The following is a 15,620-nucleotide window of genomic DNA, read 5'->3' as shown; positions in this document are numbered from 1 at the left end:
TAGCCAGAGATAGACAAATGCTCTAAATTAGTCTTGGGAGGATAGGGGAGAGGACTGGATTCTAGGTAGTTGGGTTTTCCAGGCTGATAATGAATAATCAAGTAGGAGGCTACAGTTGTAGGCACTCACAAATGGCTTGGCTTTGTTCAAATGCCATTTCCAAATCAAAGTAGACTAATGAACTTACTCTTTTCATGAAATATGCATCTTTTTGGAGGCAGCAGGCAGGAGGGAAGCCCCTAGCATCGGGCAGATGTAAACATGAAAGGATGAGGAATATGAAGATGGAAAATAAAAGTGTCAATCAAGTGATGTCAAGCTTTTCTGGAATGATGACAAAGCTCATGTTAGACATAGATTCAGGAGACAGAGAGCTTTATGATGGAAGGCTGCCCTTGAAAGAGCTGTATCAGCTACTGTGATACTGAAAAAGGACTTTTGGAAATGATCAATAGATTTACAAAGAAAAGAGAATGATTAAAACACTTGTTCATCCCTGGGAGATGTAGGATATGAAATTGGCTCTGTTTGGCAGCCTCGTCACAGGCTTAAAAGAGAAGCAGCTTCTTATTCCAGGTGGCTGGCCCTATAACATTGGCAGCAGTCAGCTGAGGGATTTTCCTTGATATTGGGGGCCAGCTTGTGCCTGGGTCATCCTGTACCCATGACAGTTCTGGATTCCTCTGTTCCCTCATCCTAGCTTCTAGTTATCATTGAATATTAGGCCAGTACCATTAAGTCCCCTTAGGAACTCTGTCAAGTCAAGTGCATACTCACTTACCCTCTGTTTTCTTCCGATCTTTGCTTTACACCTTGTGCTCTAATGCAGAGTCTCAGAGTGGGAAATGGCATGGTTAAGGATAAAAAAAGGCACTAACTGGCTGATGACCATGTTGGATATGAAAAGGTCAGCCTGCATTTAGAGCATGGCTGGCCTCATTTGGAAGCATCAAAGATGAAAATATGGTTTAAAGAGAGAACTAGATATGAGGGAAGAAGGGAAAGAGACATTGAGGAGGAGAAAGAGAAAAAAAAAGTATTTTACCTCCCAGAGTCATTCCTGCTTCGTAGCATTTTCGGAGACGACAAGATGGACAATTTTTCCTTCGGAATTTATCAATGGTGCAATCATTTCTGCTGGCACACAGGTACTTCTGTTTCCCTGGAAGAACAAATACAAGAGTAGACAGAGCCACTAGTATGTTTCTAGAGTCTCTTTTGTGAGTATTTCTAGGGCAGAAAAATGTATGAAAGTATATCCTACCAAATGAGAGAAGTGGACATAGAATAGGTCCAAATAATTTGATCACACAGAATCTAACTACTATGTGTTAGAACAAGCTGTTTTAATTTGGTGCTATATTATTTGATTTTCATAGATATTTTTGCAGGGATGAATAAGGCCAGTGCTGTTGATACCTTCATTATTAGGACTACTCACTGGTTTTTAAAATAAGATGCTCTAGTTTTAATAAAACCAGAAATGCTCATGAGAAAATGATCAATTGTAGAAATTGTCGCTCCTTTATCATGGTATAGCAGAGACTTCAGATTGGTCAATGTTTCCTTCTACAGACACCTGTAATCATACATAGGATTATACTTGAGCTAATTAAATGCGTATTTTTCATAACACTAGTATAGGTACAACTTCTAGAAAACAGAACACCATGTGATTTCTAACTTTAAATTGTTAGTGATCATGCCCCTGATCTTAATGTTATAAAAATCAACCAGAGATAATGCCCACTATTTGCATAATGAATCACAGCCGGTAAAAGGAAGTTCTCTGAAGCCAGCAGAGCAACGAAGATCACTGTCATGTATACCTGGAGTTGTCACACATACACAGAAACATATGTACACACACAGACTCAGATGTCCTCAGGATCAGCTGCTCAAGGAAAGATGTGAAGGTCCACTCAAACACACATACACACACACCCATTATTTGAAAGTATTATGGAATACAAATATTTTTGGTTACATGGATCACTTTTATAATGCTTGGGTTATAGTTATAAGTGTGGTCATCACCCATGTAGTGTTCATTTTACCCATTAGGTAAGTTTTTACCCCTCTCCTCCTCCCTCAATACCCTTTGCTTGATTTCCATTGATCTTTAATTCCCTCTATGTATGTGCTCAATACTTTGAGTTTTTGTTCCTAGCACAAGCCTCACACAGTAGATCCTCAATAAACATGGACAGACTGACTGACTACAGAAGTGGAGAAGAGAGATGTGTAGACATGAAGAGTCACCAGCAGGAATACACAAAGACACATCCCTGATTGTTCTGAAACATGCACTACTTTTCATGCTCACAGCCCCTCTCCAGCCTGAGCTTATACATCCCCTCACTCCACTCTTTTCCTTCTCCAAGCCCTGGATATATATTCATATTTACTGCTGTGCTTTGGTTTGATGAATAGACTAGGATTCTAGTGAAGCTTCTTTTGGCAGAGGAGAAATTTTTTGTGGTGGGGAAGAGGAAAAAAACTAAAGAATGATTGCTATTTGATAGCAAGGAAAGAAAAACATAAATATAGCTACAACTCAGCTTTTCTCTCCCTTTACTAAGCCTAAAATGTCCAAATCATCTCTAGAAATACATCTATTATAGGAGGTTATTTTGTGTAGTAAATTCATTTGTAACCCGGTCAGAAAAGTGCTGCTTTTACTTAAAGCGCTACTCATGCTACTCACAAGAGCGTGGGATTGGTGTTAGTATAATAAAGGAATCCTATTCCTTCTATCCTTTATTTTGATTTTCTGTTTATTCCCCTTTAAGAGGTGCAAATATTAAGTCCTCTAGGCCAGTGCCCACTCTACCATACTGTAGTATTTATTTGCATAAGTAGAACACACAGTTTGCTAATAAGATTTTTTTCTGCTGCAAACTGAGGCCTCCAATATGTGCACAGAAAGGATGGATCTTAGAAGGCAGGTCCTATATCCAATTTCAGTGGGTTCAATTCCACTGGTGTCTGTGTTCTAGAATTGGAACTGCCCAACAGTATTGACATTGCTGCACTCCTCAAGACTAGTTACACCACTTACTGGAATAATTTCAAATTAGAAGTATTAATACTTGATTTCTTTGAGAGATCACTTCTTCCACAGGAAAATACTAGTTCCTGGGCCCCAGTTTTCCAAGGAATCGTTGCCCAACCAATGAAATAAGGCTCCCAGAGGAATTCTAGATTCCACTTCTGAAAGAGAATCATCCTGTGAATTAGATAGTTTACAGTGGAAAAAGCATGAAATTGTTTCTTTTCCAATTCGGAATTAAGATCATTTTTGTAGCCTAGTTCATACTTTTTCCTGGGCCTAAAACAAAGTGACTTAAAATACAGATATTATTTATGATATGCCCAGAAATAAGCTTACATTCCTGTAAACCAATGTCATTACATATTAATCTACTATTAACTGAGCTTCTATTATGTGTCAGGCACTGGACTAGGTGTTGACAATACAACCAAACAAAAATATTCAAGTAAAAGATAAGAGAAAGAGCACTGGGCTAGAAGTCACAAGATCTAGATTCTTGTTCAGCCTTATCACTAACTCACTTCATGACCCTGAACAAGTCCTTTTCCTTCTCCAGGCCCCTTTGATAACAGGAAATGGATTGGACTATAAAATTATTAAAATCTTTTTCAACTCTAGAAATCTTGAAGGGCATTTGGTTTTCATCTGCAATGTACCTGTAGAATCTTTTATATAAAGGGCTTAAGTACTACTGGTAAGGAAAAAACTATCCAAAATAACAGTGTCTTGTTTTTTATTCTGTCCTTTTAGGATAGCAACTTAACTGTAACATTTTCTCTTACATGTGGAGTCATTTGGTCTGTTTTCTAATGCTCCAAAATCAAGGTGCTTAATATAGCCTTAGAGAGATACTGATGTTCCTAGCCATATGCAACACAGCCATGAGCAACATGCTGTACACATATGTGAATTCATCCATGTGTGAGTGGGTTTCTGAATTATCTGTTTATATATGCATATATGTGTGATCACGCAAAGCATACAGCACATCAAAACATACAAATACATACACATGGCATGTGGGTTTTTTGAAGAAAATTATTAATGTTTGAAATGACACTTAATAATGACATACATGATTGAGGATTCCAAAGATAGATATGGAAGGAACTTATTTTTCTGGAGGTACTAAAAGTAAGACTCACGTATACAGTTTAGATTAGGGACAGAGACAGGAGATGGAGCAGACAACCTCTTAGGGTTGTTTACAACTCACTTCTATTTTGAACTGTCACTTCCCCAAATGATAACAGAGCCAATGTACAACTGCTGGGGTGCTATTGCTTTTTTCCTGTGTATTCTATTTTTCCAAATATATGGCTGAAATTGGTCAGGATTCTTAACAATAACAATAATCTGTCCCACTTGATTAGTTGACAAAGTTTAATAATAATAATAATCTGGGCAAAGTGAGTATAACAGAGATTATCATGTGCCCTATTCTATGATGTAGAAAATGAGGCTCCTTTAGATGAAACTGGCTGGGACTTCCAATACTATGTTGAACAGAAGTGGTCGGAGTGGGCATTCTTGCTTTCAGCTTTTCACTGCTAACTGTCATATTAGCTTTGAGCTTGTCATATATGGACTTCATTGTGTTGGTAACATTACTTCCATACCTAATTTGTTGAGAGCTTTTAATCATAAAAGGATGTGGAATCTTGTCAAATGCTTTTTAGCATCTGTTGAAATGATCATATGATTTTGGTCCTTCATTCTGTTAACATGGTAAATCACATTTATTGATTTATGTATGTTGAAGCATCCTTGCATCCCAGGAATAAGGCCAGTATTGAGCTGAGAATTTTTGCACCTATGTTCAGCAGTGATATTGAACTTCCTGGCATCATATCCTTGGTTTGCTCTAAATCACAGTTTATTAGGGTATGATTCCCACAGATTGGGACAAATTTGAAATTATTTGGTCACAACACACCCACTTCTCCATATAAGGCTTGAATCCCCTCTGTAAGTATCCTTGCAAAGTAGTTGTCCCACACTTTCTTGAATGTAATCCATTCTATCTCTGGATTCTATTGTAAAACTCTGTTTTCAGGAAATACTGTCTCTGTGTAGCTCTCACTCGTTGGGACTAATTAGAAACACAGAATCTTTGGGCTATAAAGTTCCTTAAAAGCCTTCTAATGAAATGCCCTAAGGTGATGCTTGACTCTCCAGTTACGATAGTACAAAATCTGGAAACTGAATTCAAAGGAGACATGGTATAGGTGGTTGCAGTCTGAAGACAAAGCATTCTGCGTCTGGTAGGCATCTTTGCTCTTTGTCTAGGAAGTGTATTACCCTATGGATGCTTTGTCTGTATTCATTTGACAGAAGAAGTGTGTAAGTGGAATCTGGGCCTGCTCCAAGGTGGTTCTAGAAAGTATTCTGTTCCCATTTGGTAACCTAGGTAACTGAATAATTAACACAGAAAATACAGACATCTATCTAGCTTCCTTGAACACCAGTTAATACAAACATTGTATGCAGCTCTTTGATACTGTTGAATTCCAACAGCAAAGTTATTTCCACAACCTATAATGAAGGTCTCACAAAACATCACTGTGAAATGACTGGCCAAATCTTTCATGTGGAAGCAGGTAAGATCGCACTCTAGAGCTGTAAATGGAGAACTCATTTAAATGCTTAATAACTAACTATCTTATTAGAATAACCCCAAACCCTTGAATACTGTGAATGGTCACATAATGGACTAGCATGAGGTCCTCTGTATGCCATCTGGTGCTGAAATCCTTGATGGTATTCTGGATCTTTTTCATGGTCCTATTCCTCCATCGTGAAACTTAAGTGTGATTCAAAGCTTCACATGAAAGCTATAACCCAGTTACAACCTAAGAATAGGGGGAGGGGAGAAAAGGGAGGGGAGGGAGGGGAGGAGGAAGGAGGGGGGTAGAGGGAGGGGGATTGATGGGATTACACCTGCGGTGCATCTTACCAGGGTGTATGTGAAACTTAGTAAATGTGGAATGTAAATATCTTAGCACAATAACTGAGAAAAATGCCAGGAAGGCTATGTCAACGATTGTGATGAAAGTGTGTCAAACGCTCTGTGAAACTAGTGTATGATGCCCCATGATCATATTAATGTACACAGCTATGATTTAATAAAAAAAAAAAAAAAGCTTCAGGAAGAATGGAAGCCATGAGGCAGCGTACAGAATTTTTCTCCATAGTCTTCCTACTTTTTCTGTTTTCTGTCAGCCTCATTAGTATGACCAAACAGTATGTACTGATGTCAAGATGATTAGTCTTGTTTCAATTTGTTTATTCTGAAAAGTCCCATTTGAAGTAGAGGAGGCAAGGCAGAGGAGTTAACCAATATTAGTGGCATCATATAAAGAAAATGAGGAAAATGTTGAGTTGTCATTTTCATTATTAACCTATAGAGAAAGTCTGAAAAATGTAGAATTTTTCACACACACTTTATATGCAGAGTATTAATGCAGACCTTTACCTCTTTCATGTTTACATAGATGGAGCTGGAACATATCCTTCTTAGCAAAGTACCTCAAGAATGGAAAAAAAAAATATCCAATGTACTCAGCTCTACTATAAAACTAATTTATAGCTTTCATATGAAAGCCCAATTATAGCCCAAGAATATGGGAAAAGGGGATACAGAGGGGAGGGGAGGCGGGAGGATGGGTGAAGGAAGAGTAATTGGTGGGACCACACCTAAGGTGCATCTTACAAGGGTACATGTGAAATTTACTAAGTGTGGAATATAAATGTCTTAACACAATAACTAAGAAAAAGCCAGAAAGACTGTGTTAACCAGTGTGATCAGAATATTTCAAATTGTATATAAAACAATTTCATTTGTACCCTACGATTGCATTAATGTACACAGTTATGATTTAATAAAAAAAACCTTTATGGCAGTATTTAAAAGGAGATCTAATGTAAATGGAATCATATACCATGTTCTTGGCTAAGAAGATGTAATATTGTAATCATTTCCATTCTCTCCCCATAGAATCTATAAATTGAAAACAACCTAAATAAAATCTTGACAAATAATCCAAAAATTTATCTGAAGGAATAAAACACATGACAATGGCATTAATAAAAAATCAGATTAATCAATACATCAGATTGGTATTAATAAAATATCAGATTGATAAATAAAAAATATATTTTGAAAAATAAGAGGAATGAGACTCTCCCTGTCAAGCATCTGTATATATGTATTATAAAGCCATAATAATTACAAGAGTTTGATATTGGGTTGGTTTAGGTTAACCAGTGAAAGAGTCCAGAAAAGCCAAAAACAAACACAGACACTGTTACACAGTGTAATGTGTAATATTCCACATTGCAATTGGAATTGTAATGCCAATTCAGTGAAGAAAGGATGAATTATTCACTAAATGATGTCAGAACAACTGTTTTAAGCATTTAGATAATGGAATGAAGTTAAATTACTACTTAAAATCAAAATAAATTCCAGACAGATAAAAGATGTCACTAAAAAGTAAAGGGAAATAAGTGAAGTACTATTAGAAAATATAGCTTAAAATTAAAAAAGTCTGAAGGTAGAAAAGGGCATTTTAAATAATGACAATGAAGGCAGCACCCATAGCTCAGTGGGTAGAGTGCCCGCTACGTACAACAAGGCTGGCGGGCTGGAGCCGGGCCTAAGCCTGCTAAATGACAATGACAACTGCAACCAAAAAATAGCTGGGCATTATGGCAGGTGCCTGTAGTCCCAGCTACACAGGAGGCTGAAGTATGAGAATTGCTTAAGCCCAAGAGTTTGAGGTTGCTGTGAGCTGTGCCACGACAGCACTCTACCAAAGGCAACATAGTGAGACTGTCTCAAAAAAAAAGATCACAACTGCATCTTGAAGGTAGATCTAATAAATTTCACTAGAAAACATTTAAAATTTCTTATGGAAAATAAACATTATGATAAAACTTAAAGACTATGAAAAATTTTGGCATCAAATATCTAAAACTTATGGTAAATATATTTGTTATATAAAATGAACAATACTATAGAAAATTGAGACACAGCAATTGAAGAAATACAAATGATGGACAAACATGAAAATTGTTTAGTTTCACTAGAAATCACACAAATATAAAATTAAATATCATTTTCACAAGTCAGATTGGTACAGAATAAATACTAAGTGTTGGTGATGATGTTTTGGTGGTGAGAATATAAATGCTTTGGAGAACAGTTTAGCAATATATTTTGAAAAAATTAAAAATATGCATAAATTCCACTTCTAGGAATGTCTTATAAGAAAATACTCTGATAAGTACAAAAAGAAGTTCGTTGTAGCTTTCTTTAAACAGGGAAAATTGAAAACATTTAAATGTCTAATAATATTAAGGCAACAATTAAATAAATTATTCCATATTCATGCAAGGAAACACTGCATTAATTATTAATGGTGATCTCAATGTCTCTTTTTTTAACTTGGAAATATGTTCACCATATACTGGTTTGTTAAAACAACAACAATAGGGTGGCACCTGTGGCTCAAAGGAGTAGGGCACTGGCCCCATAAAGTGGCGGGTTCAAAGCCGGCCCTGGACAAAAACTGCAAAACAACAACAACAAAAAAAAACCCAACAACAATAATATCAAAGTTACCAAGAAATATACTTGGTTGTCTAATCAAGTTTCAAAAAATGTTTATCTGACAATAATTATACATATGTATGGGCCACAATGTGACATTTTGATGTATTTATATATTACGGAAAGATTAAATCAAGCTAATTAGTATATCCATCACCTCATCTACTTATCATTTTTATTTGTAGTGAGAACATTTAAAGTCTACTCTTCCAGAAATTTTAAAATATTCATTATTGTTAATTATAGTCACTGTGCTGTATAATAAATCACTAAAACTTATGCCTCCAATCTAATTGAACTTTGTATCCTTTGATCACTATCTCCCCGTTTCCTGTCCACTCAATCCATTCCCCTTCATCCCTTGGTAACCATCATTTTATCTTTGCTTCTATGATTTTAGCTGTTTTTTGTCATTATTCACAATAGTCAAGATATGGAAGCAACCTAAGTATGCATCAACAGATAAATGTATAAAGGAAATGTGGTATAAATGCACAATGGACTATTATACAACCTTTAAAAAGAAGGAAGCACTTGGGGGGTGCCTGTGGCTCAAAGGAGTAGGGTGCTAGCCCCATATGCCAGAGGTGGCAGGTTCAAACCCAGGTCCAGCCAAAAAAACTACAAAAAAAAAGAAAAAAAAGGAAGCACAGCTGTTTGCAGCAATATGGATGAACCTGAACCTGGAGGACATTTATGCTAAGTCAAATAAGCCCAGCAAAGAAAGAAAAATACTGTATGATTTCACTTATATGTGGAATCTAAAAATGATGAACAAGTTAAGTTTTCTTTTCTTTTGCAGTGGACCTCTTTTTAAAATTAAAACATTACCTGTAGGCCTCATTTGTGAAACATATAAAATTAAACCTAATCTGCCTGAAATTAAAATCACAAACTTTAGAACTCCTGTCACATCAATACTCTTCTCCTCTTATCTATAGGCTTATCCTTAAGGTACACTTTACAGAAACTCTGTAGGACCCCTGCCCCAGTGCTTTGTGGAGCAGTTTAGAAACCTAATTTAGCTCAACCCTCTAATCCTCTTTTTATAGATTGAGAAACTGACATTTGAAGAAACTTGCTTAAGGTCACAATTCGAGTCAGTATCAAAACAGAGACAAGAATCCTGGTGTTCTCACTGCCAGTCCAGCTGTCAGTGCTATTCTCACATGAGATACTAGATGGGAAAATAATATATAAAGCACAAAACGTTAAACACATTGTATTTATTATTATTTAAATAATAAACTCTTTGAATGTCAGAATAGGTAGAGATCATCTAATCCAACAATCTTATTTTACAGACGGGGAAGCTGACATTCAGAGAGCAAAATGTACCTGGCTAAGATTACACAATGATTCAATAGGAATGATGGAATTAAAACTCAAGTCAGTGCCCACTGTATTCTCTGTATTTGCTGAACATTTCTTTATTACTTTGAAATCATTTTCATATTCATTATCTCACTGAGCCCTTCTTCAAAGGAGAGAGGATATAGGACATTACCTTTAATTTATATATCAAGAAACCCAAGATATTGATAGCTTACTGATTTGAAAAAGTATAGCCAAGTTTCAATCCAGGCTGCTAGATGCTTTTAATTTAACCACAATAACTGAGAAAATATTTTATTTTCATCTTTCCTGAATAATCTGCCTTGTTATGTTCTAAATCTACCTACTGTATCTTCAAAGTGACAGAGTAGTAAAAGTTGACTTACTGGAGAAAGCGATGAAGAGAGAAGAACCTACTGTGTCATTCTTGATGCTCTTTAAAGTGGACAACAAAGATGTTACCCCATTTAATTCTTGCTGAAACTCTTACAGATAGTAACTATTTCTATATTAGAAATAAAGCTTAGTGATAGTGAGTGAATCACCTATAGTCACCAGCTAGTAAGTAGAAGAATCAGGATCAGAAGTCAAATCTGTATTACCTGAAATGTTGTCTGCCCTTGTCAGTGTGCTGTGTCCTCTCAAACAGGCTCTGGTCCTATATTGCCAAAGATAGAGACAGTGTGGTGCAGAATAGTAAGAAGACCCCAGAGCTGGAAAGTAGAAGACATGAGGACCAGCCCTGCTACCTCAATAAACATTATGTGACTATGTGTATATCTCTACTTCTCTTTTAACCTAGTTTCACTGATCTATAACAAGAAGGGAATGTAGTATGGACTAAGGGAATATAGTCACCTAAGGAAAGTGGGTTCGAGAGTTTTCTATTCACAATAGAATTTTTTCTGGGAGTCTTAGAGTATACCCAGGTATGGCTCAAGGAGAAATGAAGCCAGCTTGCATTCCTATCTTGTTTTTCCAGTCTCAACTTTCCAGACCAGTGTTTTTCAACCGTTTTTATCTCACAGCACACTTGAACCTATAGTTAAACTTCTGTGGCACAATTAAATTATGTTGATAAAAAAAGAGTAAAAGAAAATACACTTACTGTGCTCTGAACTTCTTTCAGAAATAATTTAATTAATGATCTTTAAAAAATTTTGCGGGACACCTAAGATGGATCCTCTCATAGCACACTGGTTGAAAATCACTGCTTACCATCCTAAGGGATTCACCCAAAAAACATCAACACTACCCTACAGAAAGGAGAAGCTAAGTGCTTCTTCTCTGAGTGACCTTTGCAGATAGGAATCACACCAAGGCCTGTTTGAGATCATGTATCCTAAGGACATAACATTCTCTGGGGTTGAGGTAGCCTAGAACCTCTGACCTAATCACTCAAGGGAACTCTTCTTTGAAAAGCTCTCTCAAGCATTGCTGAGCATTAGTTTCATTTTTTTTTTTTTAATCTCAGGATACTGCTTTTGGGTCTGTAGAACAGGCTAGACAGCTCTAGGCATATAGTATGTGTCCTGACAAAAAGCAGGTCTCCTGTGAGAAGGCCTTATGAGATGGCAGAGTTTCTGTGACTCCAAGAAAGTGATTGTTTTTCTGTCCTATCAACCCAGAAACACAGGTGGCAGCCAACTCAGCACCGTGTATGGGCTCTCAGCATGGTCCCTCAACTGATGTCCTATAGGGAGGCTTTTTGCGAGTGGTCATGAAGCTGTCACTATCATTTCTTTTGACCTTATGGTTAGCTCTAGTGAGAAGTAGCAGAATGGAACTCAAGGCCAGATGCCTTGGCTTTTAGTATGCTCCACAGTCTGGTCCAAGCTCCATATAATGAAAATTTAAAGAGCACTGTACTGGCAGTCAGAAAGGCAGGTACCAAATCCCAGCTCCACTGCTTTATATTTAATTGGAGGTGTGGGCCCTACTTCCTCATTGAAAAATGGAGATAAAAATAATGGCATTTTCTACTTCATAGAACACACAAAACAAATAATATAGAATGCATGTTTAAGTAATCTAGAAAAACAAATGTACACATCAAAAGGGTTATGTGTAAAGTTACTGTGTCTATCTTGTCTTCTATTTCTCTCCATCAATGACCTCTCCTAAACATGATGTTCTCTTCATTGGCTCCTTCCTTGGCCACAAATATTCTGTCCTGTGTTCCTTGTCTCCAACACACACACACACACACATTCATTTGTCTGCTAAAGCCAACCCTACAGTGTCCAGCTCAAGACCACTTTCCCTAGCATCTGCAGTTCACACAGGCCTTCTTCTGTAAGAGGGCAGGAATTGGAAGAAGGTGAGGCTGATAAGTCAGATGATTGCTGGGCCATGAGTAGCCTTAAATGTCATGCTTCACAGTTTAAACTCAAACATAATGAAGTATTTGAATCTGTTATTGAGCTCAACCATAGATAATGCTTCATAACTATCATCTGATGGTTAAAGAATAATCCAAATTTGAATTTGTGCACCTTGTTCTTGGCACTATTCTGGGCAACTGAGAAAACAACAGAGAATATTACAGTCAAAGGCCTTGCCCTCAAGTTAGGTGATCTTTTGGTAAAAGTAGACAATACATGAATGATAAATAGTGGTAAATATATCTACCCAAAAGAAAAGAAAGAAGTCATGGCTCAGTGCCTGTAGCACAGTTGTTACGGCGCCAGCCACATACACGGAGGCTGGTGGGTCTGGCCCAGCCCGGGCCAGCTAAGCAACAATGACAACTTCAACAGAAAAACAGCCGGGCATTGTGGTGGGTGCCTATAGTCCCAGCCACTTGGGAGGCTGAGGCAAGAGAATCACCTAAGCCCAGGAGTTTGAAGTTGCTGTGAGCTATGATACCACGGTACTCCACTGAGGGTGACCTAGTGAGACTCTGTCTCAAAAAAAAAAAAAAAAGAATTCATTTTATAAAGCACACATACACATATTTGAATGTTTGTTGCAGCACAACTTACAAATAGTGGAGTCAACCTAAGTGCCCATCAATTCATGAGTGGATTAAGAAAATTTGATACCATGGAGTAGTACTCAGCCATAAAAGGACTGAAATAACATGCTTTTCAGCAATTCGGATGGGACTGGAGACCATTAGGCTAAGTGAAATATCTCAGGAATGGAAAAACAAACACCATATGTTCTCCCTAATAATTGGGACCTAATCAATGGGTATACACAAGCACAAAGAGATATAAAGGTCATGGGAAGTCAAGAAGGGGGGAGATGATGAGGGTAAAAACATACCTATTAGATAGAATGTATGCAATTTAGGTGATGAGCATGCTGAAAGACTCAAGCATCATGAATGGTATGCATGTAACCAAAACATTTGTACTCACTTAATATTTTGAAATAAAAGCATTAGATATTTTTTAGATGGTGATATATACAATGAAGAAAATAAAACAGGGTGATGTGATAGAATGGGGGGAGGCTAATTTAGGTAGAGTGTTTTTTGTTTGTTTGTTTTGTTTTGGGGGAAAGACTCTGAGGATGTGGCATTTGAGCTGAGATCTAAATAATAAAAGCGGCCAGACATGCAGAGAGGCAGGGGAGGAGCATTTTTAATGCAAGGAACAGCAAATGCAAAGACAGGAATAAATTTGGTATGTTCTCGGAATACCTAGGCAGCCAAGGTGCCTGGCACACGATGAAGGAGAAGTGATAGAAAAAGCTGATCAGATGGCAAGGCCAGGTTGTGCAGAGCAGTAATTCTCAACTTTGGTTATAAATCAAAATCATCAGGGGAGTGTTTACAAAACGTTGACACTTTGTCTCACTCTCAGTGGTTCTGATTTAAGTTATCTCAGTTAGGGGTAAAGTGTGGACTCTGTTATTCTTTTAAAAGCTCTCCCATTCCCTCTAATGTGCAGCTAGGGGAGAAAATGTTTGGCGTTGGACCTTGTAGGTGAGTTGATTGTTTATGGAGTATTGTAGATGACATCAGATTATTAAAATGATGGATATTTGATACTGGAATAGCACCTGACAAGCAGTTCACAAAGTCCTTTGCTTTTTATTTTGTTCTTCTAGAGACCAGTGAAGTTCAGTCCATTTAGTTGAGGAGTATAGGGAGCACAAAATTCATGATGTTCTCTAGATGGGATCTGTATAGATCAAAAGGGAGGAGTACAGGCTCCAATCTCACCAAGGAAAACACTATAAGGAATAACTCAGCTCTCTTCTGCTGAGGACATCTGACATTTGGCCAGACCCAAGTGTTATGTTCTAAAGCTGCCTTTCCTTACGTTCTATTGTGCTAGAGCTGGCTTGCACTACCCACAAAAACCAATTCTGGGCATCTCTTCCCAATTTCACATTCAGTGCTATCACACTGGTACCTTGAAATTGGTCACAATAGAAGTATCTACATCTTGAAAACTGGCAAACAACACAAATCTGTTCCCCCTCCCCTTGCACAAAAAGCCACTTTATTGGCACACCACTGGTTCTGCCCTTGTTGTAGCTTTTACTTCCTTCTAGCTGAGTCTGACCCCCTTGTTCCTTTCTCCACACACTTTTATCCAGGTGTGCCTCTGGGGTTTGGTAATGTGATTGGAATCGCAACCTGTATAGACTCAATTGTATTTTAGAAACATATTGCCATCTTCACATGCTTTACCCAATAGATGTGTTCCTGATTACATTTCTTCAAACTGAATTCTCATTTACTTGTCCAGTGGGGTTTGATCAGTTAAATAATCTCTGTGTTGAACATGTCAGCAAAGCAAACAATAGTCCTTTTGTAAAAAGAACAGTAACTATTTCATTTATCAGTTTTGTCACTTTCAAATTTTACATGATAATCTTACAACTTTTGTGGAGGATAATTGGACAAAAGCTTTCAAAATTAAAAAAAATGTATTTTTTGACCAAGCACATGTTTATACATGTGTGACATGACATAATATAATAGCATTCACTGCAAATTGTTTATAATAGCAGAAGACTAGAAACAACACAAATGTCAATAAGCAGGGTGTTAATCCAATAAATTATGATACAGCCATACAATACAACCATTAAAAAATGAGTTACTCTAGTCTGGGCAAGAGAGCAAAATGCTGTCTCATAAAAAATGAGGTAGTCCTATATACTGATATGAAACAATCCTTTAACATATATTATAATTTTAAAAAGATACAGAACAATACAAAACACTAATTGTGTGGGGAAAATTGACATATTTTTGTATACATTTATAAATGGATATACTCTGCCTACAAAGATACGTGGAAACTAATTATGGTTGTCTGTGATAAAGAGAACTGCATATTTGAGGGATGGTCAGAAATTATTTTATGCTCTGTAACCTTTTGTAATTTAATTTTTTTACCCTGTACATGTATTGCTTACTCTAATTATATAATTAAATAGCTCTATTAGAAAAGTCCTTGTGACCATGAGATAAATCCTTTCCCGCCTCTGGGCTTTCGTATCCCCATCTACACAACAAGGAAGTTAGACTCTATAACCACCAGGAGGAACTGTTCCCAGCACATCCCCGTTCTCAATTTATATAGTTACCATTTAGAACAGGTGTGTTGCCTGTTCACAATGTACAATTAGTAAAGCTGCTCTTCTAACGAA

The 15,620-nt window shown here is 37.1% G+C and overlaps 1 protein-coding gene across 1 annotated transcript in view; it reads right to left on the bottom strand.

Annotated features, from left to right (window-relative positions):
* Positions 1-15,620, bottom strand: part of AR (androgen receptor) — a 229,692-nt gene that overhangs the window by 32,655 nt on the left and 181,417 nt on the right. Inside the window, exon 4 of the mRNA XM_053579728.1 lies at positions 1,046-1,162. Coding sequence (XP_053435703.1) covers positions 1,046-1,162 — 117 coding nt within the window. The remainder of the gene's footprint in view (positions 1-1,045; positions 1,163-15,620) is intronic.

Source organism: Nycticebus coucang, chromosome X (genome assembly GCF_027406575.1).
Source record: "Nycticebus coucang isolate mNycCou1 chromosome X, mNycCou1.pri, whole genome shotgun sequence".
Classification (NCBI taxonomy): Eukaryota; Metazoa; Chordata; class Mammalia; order Primates; family Lorisidae; genus Nycticebus; species Nycticebus coucang.
This window is presented reverse-complemented; position numbering and strand designations above follow the sequence as displayed.